The sequence below is a fragment of the Triturus cristatus genome, chromosome 4_1 (assembly GCF_964204655.1).
Source record: "Triturus cristatus chromosome 4_1, aTriCri1.1, whole genome shotgun sequence".
NCBI classification, from domain to species: Eukaryota; Metazoa; Chordata; class Amphibia; order Caudata; family Salamandridae; genus Triturus; species Triturus cristatus.
Genome location: NC_140585.1, coordinates 1,129,105,938 through 1,129,121,528, shown reverse-complemented (window position 1 = coordinate 1,129,121,528; position 15,591 = coordinate 1,129,105,938). Strand labels below are relative to the sequence as shown.

General features: G+C 52.4%; 1 protein-coding gene across 1 annotated transcript; it reads left to right on the top strand.

Moving 5' to 3' along the window:
* The first annotated feature begins 6,502 nt into the window (after window positions 1-6,502).
* FEZF1 (FEZ family zinc finger 1) lies at window positions 6,503-15,266 on the top strand. Its single transcript, XM_085650705.1, has 4 exons — window positions 6,503-7,671; window positions 7,761-7,895; window positions 9,858-9,990; window positions 14,343-15,266. Exons 1-4 carry the CDS (start codon window positions 6,775-6,777, stop codon window positions 14,624-14,626), a joined length of 1,449 nt encoding a protein of 482 aa, XP_085506831.1. The 5' UTR covers window positions 6,503-6,774; the 3' UTR covers window positions 14,627-15,266.
* The last annotated feature ends 325 nt before the right edge of the window (window positions 15,267-15,591 follow it).

Genomic DNA, 15,591 nt, shown 5'->3' with positions numbered 1-15,591 from the left:
CACTGGGAGTGTTCTTTCATATCCCTTTTCAGGGGGTCTCTGTCCAGGACCTGTGCTCTTTCACGCAATTTAGAGAATATGTGTGCGGCTTATAAAGAGCTGAAGTCATATTTCCACTTGTACGCATTTGAAACCCGCACTCCCATAAGGTCATTTACGCCTGTTTTGTCCAAACAACCGAATGCTCTTTCGGAATTCGTACTGCCGATTTTAGGGGGCCGCGTGGAGCGTTTGTGGACCCAGATTTTTCGGGGAACAATTGGAAATGACCAAATGGTACGTGCTGTGAGTTTGTCAGACACCAGTATGGATATGTATTCGATTTATTTATGTTTGACTTTGGCTCCTCCTTTCATTAATAACTGCTGGTCTTCCTTAGAGGCTATGCTCCTCCTTTCAGCAGTGTACCCGGGGCGGAAAATTGGAGGAGTGATGTTGGAGACTGCTGCCTGGGTAAGTGCTGCACTCTGTTCGTGTAGGGAGGCCCCTCCTCCTTTCATCAGCGCCTCGCGAACTGTAACTAAGCGGGTCTCTTTATATGTATAGAGGGCTCTGCTTCTTTCAGCGGCAGCCTGTGGTGGAGGTGACGTCCTTTCTGTTCCTGACCGGATACTCCTCTTTTTAGCAGCGAGCCTAAGGTGCTCGAGCTGCATTCAGCCTTACCAAGAGCACTTTGACTTTCAGGAGCTGTCCAGGGTCCTGGGCTTGTTCTTTTGTTTCAAAGTCTGTTTCGACCACTGCTCCTGTGCAAAGCAACAGCAACTGGAGAGCAGCAAATGGTCCCCCAACCCGGGGACAGAGCAGCAAAGGGTCCCCCAACCCGGCGGCAGGGCAGCTAAGGGCCAGCACACTCGAGGCAGAGCAGCAAAGGGCCCGCACACACGGGGGAGAGGGGGGCGGCAGAGCAGCAAAGGGGCTGCTCACCCGGGGGCAGAGCAGCAAGGGCCAACACACCTGGGGCAGAGCAGCCACGGGCCCGCGCCCCCGGGGGGGCGGGGCGAACACAACTATCTGCACTGCTTCAGCGCTACACACACAGTGTGCAAACAACTATCTGCACTGCTTCAGCGGTACATTCCCAGCGCGTGCACACAACGATCTGCACCCTCTTACACTGGTACACACACAGCGTGTGCACACAACTATCTGCATCCTCTTACTGTCGGTACACACACCGTTTGCACACAACTATCTACACCCTCTTACTGCTGGTACATACTGTGTGCACACAACTACGGGCACCGTCTTATAGCGGCACACTCTCTGCTCTGCAAGTAGTACACACCGCGCGTGCACACGACTATCTGCACCCTCTTACAATCATGGGGCAGATTTATGAGCCCCTTGCGCCACTTTTGCGTCACTTTTAACATGGGAAAAGTGACGCAAAAGTGGCGCAAGGGGCTCATAAATCTGCCCCATGGTACGCACACAGCTGTGAAGTCATCTATCTGCACCTTCTTACAGCTGTACACGCGCAGAGCGTGCACACAACTACATGCACCGTCTTATAGCGGTACACTCGCTGTCTGTACACAGACCCTGCGGGCTGTTAGAGTGGTACACACTCACTGCTGCACAAAACACTCTGCAGGCTGCCTGCACACGGCCCTCAAGAGCCAATAGTTCACATGCCACAATTTTGCCAAATGCCACTGGCTACCTGTGAATGTCTCCTGCAGCTTCCGTAAGGGGGAAGGGGGGCTGCCAAACCAGATAGGCCATCTCACAGACGCAGTCTTCCACAGTCACACCCCAGCATGTACCGAGACCACCCACGAGAGACAGCCATCTCACCCTAGCCTTCCCAGCACTCACCGCTGTAGACAACCCCACTCCCAGGACTCTTGCAAGGGTACAACACACTGGAGTCACAAGGCACACCCTGTCCTGGCACACACAAGCGCTACCCTACATCGACCCTAGAGACGTCAGAGGGGTAAAACCAACCATAAATAACAGCTCAGGCAGCCAGGCTTTCACTACACGTTCACTGCTAGTATGTAGTCGGCACAAAACCCTCTGTAGCCCCTTACATGGGCAGAGGGACGCAGCAACAAAGAAGGGAACATTTGCACGTGCCCAGTAATTCCAAAACACACTCACTGCCCGCACACAGACCCAACACACTCACTGCCCGCGCACAGACCCAACACACTCACTGCGCGCACACAGACCCAACACACTCACGGCCGCACACAGACCCAACACACTCACTGCCCCCGCAGACCCAACACACTCCCTGCCCTCACACAGACCCAACACACTCACTGCCCGCACACAGACCCAACACACTCACTGCCCGCACACAGACCCAACACACTCACTGCCCGCACACAGACCCTACACACTCACGGCCCGCACACAGACTCAACACACTCACTGCTCGCACACAGACCCAACACACTCACTGCGTGCACACAGACCCTACACACTCACGGCCCGCACACAGACTCAACACACTCACTGTTCGCACACAGACCCAACACACTCACTGTTCGCACACAGACCCAACACACTCACGGCCGCACACAGAACCAGCACACTCACTGCCCGCACACAGACCCAACACACTCACTGCACACACAGACCCGTGTCCCACTCTTAGGGGGATGAAGCGCCCCCTTTTGGGTGGGATTAGAGACTGTGTTAATTGTTCGGCAGAGATGATACTGCAGCCCCTTACAAATACTAAAACAATGGCGGTGGGTGGCATAATTAGGATGGGCATGTCCCCGGAAGTACAAAGGGGTGGAAGGGTCACTTCGAACTTGCAGCTCCCCCGTTCTCGCCCTACGTGACGTTTCATCTGGTGCATTCCGGTTGCAGTGGGGGCCTGGGGCGCGGGTACTCATGGGTGCATCGTTTCTGTTTGGGGGCTTCGTGGTTCACCCACATTGCCTGCCCCGCCGACGCCTCCAAGCCCTGACGGCCGCCTTGATAAAAACGCCTGCCTGTCTGCTGTGGCAGGGGGGCGGGCATGACCCCACGGAGGTGCTGGAGTAGTAAGGTGCGCACTGGGCCCTCAAAGTGTCTGCTATGAGGCTTAACTCTCACTTGGAGTGAAGCGTAGGTTCTCCTACAAGAGAGAAAGTCATTTTCCGCAAGTTACTAGGAGGTAAAAACATGTTCCTACAGGAATGGGGTTCATTTGTCGAATCGGGGCACACAGCTCCATCGGGCGTCATGTCGCTTTGGGTCCACATTACAACTAGGGGGGGGGGGGCTGTGGCAGGGGCCATGTTCGCTCTTGCAGCCAGGTCAGTATTTTTTTTTATGTCTGTTCTCACAGTTTTTCTTCTGAAGTTCTTACACGAGCATTTTCGCCACCTGGCGTAGGCCAGTGAGGTGGTTGGAAATGTTTGGGCCACAGGACAGGGTGCCCCTGGCTCCGAGCCGTGTCCCCAACCCGAGAGGCCCATGGGGCAAGAAGGCGGATCGGCTCCGGGCCTCTGAAGACTGACTGCTGGAGGTGGACTCTGAAATGTGGGTGCTCGAGGGCGGTATGGGCACTGGAGCTTGATGCCATGGCCGCCATCTTGATCCTCCATATTTAAGGTGCATGCAGGGGGCTTGGGCACGTCAAGCATGTAGGCTTGGCTGAAATGGTAAAATGCGTTTTGGACTGGAGAAATTCCGGCCTGCCAGATATAGATGAATTTATTAGGGAAATATTGTCGTTTGAGCCTTAGATTATCTTGTCAGAATGACATGTCCACAGGTAGAATGTGGCTGTGGGAGGTAAACAACTTTTTGGAAAAGACATACAATCCACGGTTTCCAAAATGATTATTTGAATTCGGACTATCCTTTTGGAGAGAGCGGGGGCCAGGGAATGGCTGAACCGTCCGCCTCCTATTCTGCATGAAAACAGGAAGACGTTGGTGCTCATTGAACCATATAGCGAATTTCACTGGTGCCTTTTAAAGTGACTTTCTGATTGGTGGGATTGGATCTTACCCGCTGTGCACATCTCCCAAACACAGGTGTCCATGTGCCAAGTATTTGGGCCAGGAACCTGCCTCCCCGTTAGATACACTGCCACCTCGCAGCACCCCAGTGTCAGTCACACAGTTGTATTCCCAGCCTCAAAACTCCCATGCATTCCACTAATGACACAGTACAGCACTGCTGTTGCTCAGAACCCCAATGCCACACAGTACTACGGGATCACCCCAGCACCGTATTGCCACCCCACCTCCGACCTACCTCTGCGCTTCTACAACCACAGTATGTCACAGCCACTCACCATCACCAAGGTACCACACCCAAAACTGCTCTCGCTCCACTACCAGCCCGACCATACAGTGACGGAGCACCTCCTCCCACCGCATACCAACAGAAATACTTAACCACTAGTTCCACAGCACCACTCCACACCCCTCAATGCCATCTCCACGCCACAGAACTAACACCACACTGCAAGCCTCCGAACCTGCATCAGGGTCTGAGCACACAGACCCATCCCCCGGCACCCACTGCGGCCCCACAGAAGTTCACAGCCACTTCTGGGCCCTCGTCCCACAGCGCTAAGTTGCAGCTTCACGAGAGCACACAAACACCGAACACTAATTTACAGGCACCTCCACAACTTTACACTGCTTATTTACAAGCGCCTTGCGCCACCAGTGCGTCACTTTCAAAATGGGAAAAAGTGGCCCACCGGCGGCGCAAGGGGCTTGTAAATAAACCCCAGAGCTTCTTCAGCACACATGCCGATCAGTTTCCACTATCAAAATCCAGATCCGTTGTGTCTGGCAGTGCAAGCTTCGCACGGGCGCTAGGCCCAGAAGCCGCGGTATATGAAGCGCTATTTCAGCCGAGGGCTTCGTGAAAGCGCATCAAAGCCCAGCCTCTGCTCGAGAACAGAGGCGCTAGAAGTGAGTCTTTCTTTTGTTCTTGTAAACCCTGCCATGTCCAGCTGCCTGCGGTGCTGCCACAGGGTGCGTGTGACACAGGAGAGGAGTGCTGGAAGCGGCGCAGTGACACAGGGCGCGCATCCCATGGGAGCTTTCTTTGTGGTGGCCAGTGACGTTTCAGCCACCTCCATTTTGTCGAAGAGTGTGAATATTTGTCCGTAAGCCCTGAAATGCAAGCGTCTGCACATGAAATCCAACCTCCACCCTTTCCCCACTTCCATAATTATACCTTTGACTGCTTCCAAGAACAAAGGTTTGAGATGCAAACTGAAACTTGATTTTTTAATCTTTTTACATAGCTGTCAAGTGGCCCATCATGTGTGACTCTTTCAGCCAACCCCGGCGTTTCATGTACAACGACGCTGCCCTCTGGGGCCTGTATGTCTTTTTTTTTTACATAACTTAAATAGGGGCTGAAAGTTTCACATGCAAAGTGCTGTTTCCTAATAAGCCAGACGTGCCAGATTCTATGTGGTGCATGACGTCATACATGACATTAAGATCACCTGGTCTCGAGGTTTTACCTGTTACAAAGAGGTTGAGTCCATTTCCAGTACTAGTATTGATTTCTCGCAGGCTATACCAAAGGTAAGATTTCATTCACGTCATGCATGAAAACAAGCATTGGCAATGCCACCTGAACGCATTTATGTGAAAATGTTACTTTAAAGTGCACATTTTTTCAAAAGTTCTTGAAGTGCCCGACTTCCTCCTTCCCCTACCACCCACCCCTTTAACACTTCTACAGAAGTCTGGCCCCCTCCAACCAGTGTCGAACAACACTGGTGAGCAGAAGCAACAGGGCGCAGAATCAGCAGAGGGGGCTGGTGTGTGCAGAGAAGGCAGGGGTAGACTTTTGGCAATTAAATCGGCAGCTTTGTCGACTCTTAAAATGGATGGAATCGCTTACATATCACATGTGGGCAACCCTACTGCACTTGCCCATTCAAAATGTGGTCATGTGACCAGGATCCACCACTAATGTCGTGAGCCTGGCTCGCATGGGTCATAGGATTCGTGGCATACAAGCCACCGGGCACTCTGTGCTAAGGGTGAGAGTGTCTGGTATTCCGGTTTATGGGGCTGGCGGTACCCCTGGGGTGCTACTTAAAGAACTCTTTCTGGTGAAACTCTCCCACGGAGAAAGGGGCAACCATGGGGCGGGGTTAGCCTTCGTTGACCCGGCCAGCTGACTGGCATGAAAACGGAGACTAAGATATTACTCTGTCGCCTACGGACCGACCCTAAAAACAGAATAACCAGAAATGGGGTTCGTGTGAGCGCTGGGGCGTTAACCCAGTAGATGGAGAAAGGGGGCACAGAGGGTCAGGCAGGGAAAGTACAGGGCACAGGCAAAGATATCCGGAGGAGGAGGGAGGGGGAAGTGAACGAGAGACACAAATCAAAAGAGAGGGAAAGGGAGGAGGGGGCAGCGTCAGAGAGGGGAGGGGGCAGAGTGACAGGGAAGGCAGGAGAGGGAGGCGCGGCCCCTCCTCTGGGCGGGCGAACTCCAATCTCCAATAAAAACTCTTGGCTTACTAAAAGAGAAAAAAAGTTTGCCTCTGTTGACTGTTGGAAGCGAATTGAGCAATTATCTCGCCCGCCGCCTAGTCCTGGAAGTTAACGATTGCGCGCTCTTTGCCGAGTTATTGACACAACACTTCCCTGCGCCCGACAGGCGGAGCCATGTGAGGTGGCCAGGGCTGCACCCCTCCACGGCCGGGGGCACCAAGGGCACGGGGGTCCAGGGGCAGGGCCAGGAGGATGCTGGCAGAGGAGCGCGCGCTGTCATCGCCACTTCAGTGACAGCAGGCGGGAGGCGTCCACCAGGAGCCAGCACAGAGACCCCCGAGACATGGACAACGCCTGCCACCACGCTGCCACCACTCTCTTCACCTCCACGGGCACCCGGGAGGCACTGTCCAGGGGCAGCATGCTCACCAGTGCCAAGCCCCTGGCCTTCTCCATCGAGAGGATCATGGCCAGGACCCCTGAGCCGAGGGTCCCCGTGGGCCACCACCTGCTGCCCGGCTCCCTGGCCAAGGGGGAGGGCAAGCAGGGCTTGCACCTCGGGGGCCCGGCCCTTCCCTGCGTCATCCCCTTCGTGCCGGCCAGCCTGGACCTGAGGAAGGGCCCCCTGCAGCCCCCCGGCGCCTTCAGCTGCGCCCTGGCACTCAAGGCCGACCTGCCCCGGGAGGCGCTGCCCCTGCACCAGTACAAGGTGGTGCGACCCCGGGTACTCAAGCACTCCTCCTTCCAGGCCATGGGGGCCGCCTTCTGCTACTTCAACCGCGGGGAGGGGCCCTGTCACCAGCCGGCCGGCCTCAGCATCCACCCGGTGGCCTCCTACTTCTTGAGTTCCCCCCTGCAGCCGCCCCCAAAGGCCCACCTGGCGGAGAGGAACAAGATGTCCGTCCCCGCCCTGGACAAGTATTGCTCGGGCCTGGCTTTCAAGGACATGTCCCCGGTCCAGTTCCAGCACTACGTGAAGGAGAGCGCCCACCTGCTGTCCGACAAGATGGCCTTCAAGGAGCTATCCCAGGCGCAGCTGCAGCACTACATGAAGGAGAGCGCCCACCTGCTGTCCGAGAAGATGGCCTTCAAGGAGCTATCCCAGGCGCAGCTGCAGCACTACATGAAGGAGGGCGCCCACCTGCTGTCCGACACGATGGCCCTGAAACCCTCCAAGTTCATCTCTGCGGGGCCGGTGGCCTGCAAGCCTAAGGTGTTCACCTGCGAGGTGTGCGGCAAGGCAAGTACGGGGGCGCAGAGGGCACGGCCGTCTCCCGCAGTCCCACCCGTGCCGCGGAAGCTAACCCCACTCTCTTGTTTTCTTTAAAGGTGTTCAATGCACATTACAACCTGACCCGGCACATGCCCGTGCACACCGGAGCCAGACCCTTCGTGTGCAAAGTGTGCGGCAAGGGCTTCCGGCAGGCCAGCACTCTGTGCAGACACAAGATTATTCACACACAGGTACCGGCTGCTGCTCGTGCGCCGAGCGAGAGGGCGCGCTATGTGTGCCTGTGACAGGGCGCGCTGTGTGTGCCTGTGACAGGGCGAGCTGTGACAGGGCGACCTGTGTGTGCCTGTGAAAGGGCGCGCTGTGTGTGCCTGCGACAGGGCGAGCTATGTGAGCCTGTGACAGGGGGAGCTATTAGTACTAGTGACAGGGCGAGCTGTGTGTGCCTGTGACAGGGCGCGCTGTGTGTGCCTGTGACAGGGCGAACTGACAGGGCGAACGGCGTGTGCCTGTGAGAGGGAGAGCTGTTAGCACCCGTGACAGGGCGAGCTGTATGTGCCTGTGAAATGGCGTGCTGTCTGTGCCTGTGACAGGGCGCGCTGTGTGTGCCTGTGACAGGGCGCGCTGTGTGTGCCTGTGACAGGCCGAACGGCGTGTGTCTGTGAGAGGGAGAGCTGTTAGCACCCGTGGCAGGGCGATCTGTGTGTGCCTGTGAAATGGCGCGCTATCTGTGCCTGTGACAGGGCGAGCTCTGTGTGCCTGTGACAGGGCGCACTTTATGTGCCTGCTTAAGGGCGAGCGGTGTGTGCCTGTGACAGGGCGAGCTATTAATGCCAGTGACAGGGCGAGCTGTGTGTGGTAGCGTGTTAGTGGCAAACGTGTTAGTGCCCGAATGTGAGCCGTGCAAGCTGTTCGTGCAAGTGTTAGTGCCAGAATGTGTGCCATATCTATGACAGTGAAAGCTGTTAGTGCCAGCCGTGCCTGTGACAGCGCAAGCTCTTGGTACACGTGTTTTTGCCAGAATATGATCAGTGCGGTGGTCAGTGCAAGACAATCATGCAAATGGGTTAGAGCTGGAATGTGAGCAGTGCATCTGTGCACATACATACACATAAACATGTGTACATGTAGCAACATGCTGTGTAATACAGTAGCCGTGTCCCACAGAGAATAAAGACTTTGTACAGACACATCACCCCCTCAAAGGAAGCAGCGATTTGATAAATGTACTCATGTGTCAGACACACGCACATGTGCGTGCGTGCGTGTTTCGCCTGTGCGCACAAGCGCGCCCCCATTTATATACATACATAGTGAATCAAGTGGGAAGCCAGAAATCCAGAGATGAACGACCCCAGATAATCTTGTTTCTTGTGGGGGAGAGTTTGAAATCACCTTCCCACACTAAAGAAGTGCTTTCATTCGACCTACATATCAGGTTTCAGGGACTGTATGCTTGCTTCTTTTAAAAGAAAACTATGATTTGAATTCCACAGGGTTTGTGATGTTGCCTTAGATGGGGTGTGGTTCCAGCTGCCCCTTACCCCGCGCCGTGTGCTCCTCGCCCTGCGCGTTGGGACCCTCGCGCCTTCTCTTTACCTTCTCTCCGGGGCTCTCCCGGCTCGCCCCTTTTCTCACACTCCCTGGGGTGACCTTCGGCAGGAGGGCGCAGCTCCGGCCGGCTTCTTCTGTGCACCACTGGGTACCAGACTTGGGCCTCCCAGCAGCTGCACTAGAAAGCACCGCCTGAGCAGCAGAAAGCTTGACACTTGCGAGGGCAACCCTTGCGCCGGGTGTGAAACCATCAGCCGAGGGCCGCAGGGAAAACCCGCAAACGAAAATAAAAACGCGCAACTAGTTGAGAAGTCGCGCGCATGCATATGGCGAGATCCCGTCGCCCTGCAGAGTTTGGGGACATTTGGGTTTTGTGAGCTGTCCTATTGCAATTTTTTTAGAGTGTTACCCATATTTGAGGATACCAGGCATCCGCCGAACGCAAATACCCCCATTCTTAGCCGGCCGGTGTGCTGTCTCTCGCATTGTGAGTGACAAGGCACTCGCATCCAGGGTTTCGTGTCTGAGACCTACCCCCGTTTATGCGTTCTCTGTTGCCTTGTCATAGATAGAGTGAGGCTGTAAATTATCTCCGACATTAATTGTATGTTTGTTTGTTGTTCTTGTGTTTTTTTGTGCAGGAAAAACCGCACAAGTGCAACCAGTGCGGCAAAGCCTTCAACCGCAGCTCCACACTGAACACCCACACCCGCATCCACGCCGGATACAAGCCCTTCGTCTGCGAGTTCTGTGGAAAGGGCTTTCACCAGAAAGGTACGGACACGGCTCACATACAGGTTGGGTCCCCTGGTACTGCTGAGCCACTGGGCACAAGGATAGTGGAAAGATACGTGCAGCGCCGAAGTACGAAAGGGGAGCTTCGGGGCGCCACTCGGTACTGCGCGCAAGGCTAACGGAAAGATGGGCACAGTGCTCAAATAAGAAAAGAGCTCTTCTATGCGCAGCTGGGCGCCGCGCATAATTGTACCAGAAAGATGCGCGCAGTGCTCACATAAAAAACGAACACTTCTGGGCGCCTCTCGGTACTGCGCGCAAGGATAACGGAAAGATGGGCACAGTGGTCAAATAAGAAACGAGCACTTCTATGCGCAGCTGGGCGCTGCGCACAATTGTAACAGAAAGATACGTGCAGTGCTCAATTAAGAAACGAACACTTCTGGGCGCCGCTTGGTACTGCGCGCAAGGGTAAGAGAAAGGTACATGTACCGCTCGGATAAGGATCGGGTACTTCTGGGCACCGCATGGGCACTGCGCACACAGGTAAAGATCCGGGCACCCGCAGGCACCACCCAGAGAAGTAACGGTCATTTCTGGCACCACAGGGGCAATGTGTACAAGGGTATCGAAAAAATACTATCAACTCTGTGGTACCAGAGAGAAAAGTACAGGGAGGGAACGGACTCTTCTCAAGTTAGAAGGGTGCCCGAAACGCACCAAGAACCAATCATTAGACAGAATTAACACATAAGTAATGGCCCTTTCTGGAATGTCTGTTGACCGGGCTCTCAGGCTGTATCTAAAAACGAAAGGAAAATAAAATATCACAGGTGGAAACACCAAACCGTGCGCAAAATTACACAGGAGACCCTGCGTACTTGTATTTGATTTCGGGAAATGGTTCGCTAGAGTGTTGGCTCAGGACGGTCCGACTCGTGATTCATGAAGCAGACACTGTGCACTGCCGGTGATAGTATCCAGGGGACATTGCGCAGTGTACCTTGTGAGTACCGCGGACATTGCGCAGTGTGCCTTGCGAGTATCCGCGGACATTGCGCAGTGTGCCTTGAGAGTATCCGCGGACATTGCGCAGTGTGCCTTGAGAGTATCCGCGGACATTGCGCAGTGTTCCTTGGGTTATACGCGGACATTGCGCAGTGTACCTTGCGAGTATCCGCGGACATTGCGCAGTGTGCCTTGCGAGTATCCGCGGACATTGCGCAGTGTTCCTTGGGTTATACGCAGACATTGCGCAGTGTGACTTGAGAGTATAGGACTGTGCGCTGTTCTCGGCGGCTGCGAAGTGCTCACAGCCAGTTGCACATATGGCCTGAGACGGGCTGTGGATTAAAGGGCCCCCGCCTAAAACAAGGAAGCGTCAATTATTCTTCGGGGTAGGGTTACCCTGTATTAAGCGCCTTGAAATGCCGCGCTACACCAGTGTCAGCTCCATCGATCACCACAGTGAAGTAGGCTACATCTCAATTTGTAAGGCCGCTTTTAGGACTTTGGAAACAGCCTGCCCGAGCGCATCTTCGAGGCAGTGAGCGCTGGAACAGATCGAAGCGGGATCTGTGCTTGTTTGATTCATGGGGCCAGGGTGCGAGCTGTCCCGTACGGCACGCGGCTCGACACGCTGTGCCAGGCTGAGAGCGCACGCAGCGGCTGTATTGATGCCCAAGACAAACATGGCAGGAGTCATTAGCGCTAACAGGAACTAGGGGGCTTATCTTCAAGCCCCTTGCGCCGTGGTGCGTCACAAAAAGTGAAGGACCGGCGGCGCAAGCGGCTTGTAAATAAGACCCCTGGGTGCTTGCTCAAGGAAAGCAGCAACGTCTCTTTTGCGCATTTGAGCTCCTTTCGTGGTATGGAGTTGCGCAAACATGTACACTTAAGCGTGTATTATGTAAATATTGGTGCAACAAGTAACAGTGAAGAGTGATGAATTTGCTCTATTTTTTGCGTTCAGGGAAACACGAAACAGTTTTTCTTCTTTTCTAATTGTAATTTGTTTCATGCAAAAAGCAGATTCATTTTACCAAAAACAAAGTAAACTAACCCAAACACTTTCCATCAACTTCCCGTCGCAAATATAGTCAAAATAGTGCACTATTAGTTTGTCTTATTTTGTCCGCAAATGTTACTGACCGAGCAGGTTTTCACATACAAATATTGTATAAGTTAAGGGTCTGTTGTATATTGTTTTTCTAAGTTGTTTTACAATTTTGTCTCCATTTTTGCCATGGTGAAAAGGGAGTGCGCATGTTTGACTAGTGCAGAATCTGCTCGGTCCTTTCTCATTTTTGCCTGTGAGTGCACCTTGTGCCTTCCTGCAGCCCTGCAAAAATGGTGTCATGCGCTCACAGTATTTCGGCAACAAATTCTAAGGGAATGCAACCAGCGCACACAGGATCCGTAGAACACGCGCACAGGGATCAAAGTTAGCGAATGGAAATGACGTCAGCCTCCTGGTGATATGAATTTTGCACCAGAATAAACATGCAGAGATGCTTTTTCTATCGCGTTTGGTTCTCGAAAATGCAAGGAAAGAAGCAGGTTTTTCCCCAGCCCATAATAAATAACCATTATTTTACCGCCCAAAAATTAAAAATACGATTGTGAAATTATTCAAAAGTTGATATAGTGTCTGGTTGTAAATAGTTAAATAATTGTAAGGTAATTTAAGATACAGCAAAAGTATGATTCAAAAAAAAAAAAATTTTTTAAATGTAGCAAGCTGATTTTCTTATATATGCAAATGTAATTACAAATATATATATATATATGTATATATATATATATCGCGAACTCTACCCGCCTTAAGATATTGGAGCGCTTTACATAGACAGCATTACACAAGATCACATACATTTTTCTAGACACCGGGACATTAAGTGATGTGCCCAGAATCACGGGTTGTTGAGCCAACTCCGAGACTCCAGGTTCCAGTTCCAAAGTCGGCAGCTCTGACCGTGGCGCCACATCCGCCTATTTGTACCTTAAAAATAAAAGTGGGTTAAACTTATCTATTATGCTTTAGTGATAAGAAATTGATCGAAATGATTTTGCCACAAACTTTGTTTTGTCGTTTACATTACAAAAGTGGAGAAACATGCACATGTTTTATTTTCAATTTTTTAAGCCGCAAAATGGCGCATATTCAGTTTACTCCTCTGTGCTTTGGGGAAGAGTAATCTCTGGGGCGAGCCCACCAGTGTCTTGAAAATATGCGCCTTTGCAAAAAAGAACTACCCAAAAAGCGCCTCGACGCCTCAACAGTGGTAGTAAACTGTACATAAATCAAATTACACAATTACAAAAAAAAACAATCATTATTTGCGCACCTCTGCTTTCACGGTTGCGCATTTTTCTACTACACCCACATGATCACAGTTTGCACAAATGTCCCCTGTTGGAATAAAATTCATGCAAATATCACATTTTCACCACTTTGTGAAATTTTAGGAAGTTCTTCCTAACGGAGAACATTGAAGAATACATGTTCAATAATTCAGAACAGGATTTGTTTTTGTTATATTTTCTGGTAGGATCGACTTCTTAAAATGTCACCAACTGATGGAAATGTTAAACGTGCGTGTGCGCCAATAAACACAGAGGGCATGGGCGCAAAGTGGTGATTACGGCCCCAAATCTGAGAAACGCAGCGGCAAGCGTGGAACCGGGGTGACAAACCATGTCTCTGCTCAGGCAATAAGTTCATCCCCTACGGGGGTGCTTTCTTAAAAGAGAAACCAGGATTTGAATGTGTAACCTTTGAGCCTAGACAGTAAAATCCACTTTGCACATTGTCTGTATTCTCTTAAACTATATATATATATATATATATATATATATATATATATATATATATATATATATATATATTCGCGTTCATATTGAAAATAAATCTATATTAATATATATCCATAAAATAATTCTAGCAGGTTTACAAAATGGAAGAAGGGGATTTCATTCTAACCAAGTCCAATTTCCTTTATTTCGTATTATTTAAACATAGCCCCACCCACAATATCTGAAAAATCTTTTTTTTTTTCATCTTCAATTTGATTTTTAGTTTTAGTTTGATGGGGGTGTGCAAATGTCTCAAAGCAGAGCGGGTGCCATCTCCTGGCTGACTGACTAGGACAGCAGTCACGGCTGAAATATTGCAAAAGTGCATGTTTTAATGAAGAATGAATGCACTCTCTCTTGTGGGTACGAACATAGGAGGACAAATGATGAAAGGAGGAGTTGTCAATTGAAGCTGCTAAAATGCGGAGTAGTCATGCTGATGTATGTGGGGGGGATGGGGTTGACAGTCGACACTGCGTGTTCAAAGGGAAAAGATGCTTGGCTCCTTTGCTAACCTCTGCTCCTCCTTTTCTCAGGGAATTACAAGAACCACAAGCTGACGCACAGCGGGGAGAAGCAGTTCAAGTGCAGCATCTGCAGCAAGGCCTTCCACCAGGTGTACAACCTCACCTTCCACATGCACACGCACAACGACAAGAAGCCCTTCACCTGCCCCGCCTGCGGCAAGGGGTTCTGCCGGAACTTTGACCTCAAGAAGCACGTGCGCAAACTGCACGAAGGAGGGCCCCAGGGAGGCAGCCCCGGGGCCCCTGGAGACCTGCTGCACCCCGGCGGTCGCAGCCCCAGCCCGGGCCCCTGAGGCCAGGAGCTCTACCCCACCTGTTCCTCTCTCAATACATGGAGGGGGTGCCGCCCTGGGCCACCGCCCACTACAATCACAGACTAGAAGACCTGCTGCCCCCACTACAGGGTGTCTCCCTAAATCAAGCCTGTGGACCCTCCCAACTTCCTCCGATCCAGAGCTGCGGGAGGAGGGACTAACAGCTCAGGGCAGCTACAGCAACTACAAACTGTCCCCCTGGACCCCCAGCCGCCCCGTTCTCCTCACGGAGGGGGAGGGGCTGGACCGCCACCCTGGACCATCCCTACTGCAGCCACAGACCAGAGCCCAACTGAGACAATGGACAGGTGACAGGTGTGGGGCGCCCACCCCAAGCTGTAGGGATGGGGAGCAGTGCGCCCAGCACCCCCACACCCGCATGAATTCACTTCTTTCCTTCCCCTCCCGCTTCCCTCATCTCAGGATCCCGAGATGTAGCACCAAACGCGAGAGGCGCGGACCGGAAGCGCCCCAGTATTTATTGAACTCTGTATTACCCGCCCGGAAGCCGCGCCGCCACGGTGATTATATTTAAAGTGTACAGATTACATTTCCGTTGTGTTCCTTTTTTGTTACTCCCGTGCCAGGTGTTTGCTGGCTCCACCCTTTTCTACCTGTTTTGAGTATCTTATATAAATATATATATAAATATATAAATATTCTATATGGAGAGATTGTGCTAACGATGTGCCGGATTAAACGTTACTTTGGTTATTGGACGCGCTGTGAGTGTCTCCGACCCTGTGTGGGTAACTCCACCCCCTCCCCCAGGGGAGGGAGCGAACTGGCTGTTGGGGGGTGGGTACCATGGCCATGGGTGAGGGTTTTACTTTTAACGGGGATGTGTTCCATGGCAAGGCCATTTGTGGTCGGTGAGGGGGGTGGGGTGGAGGGTGGCTTGCCTGGCATGACCATTATATGGACTTCTACGGGGTGGTATGCCT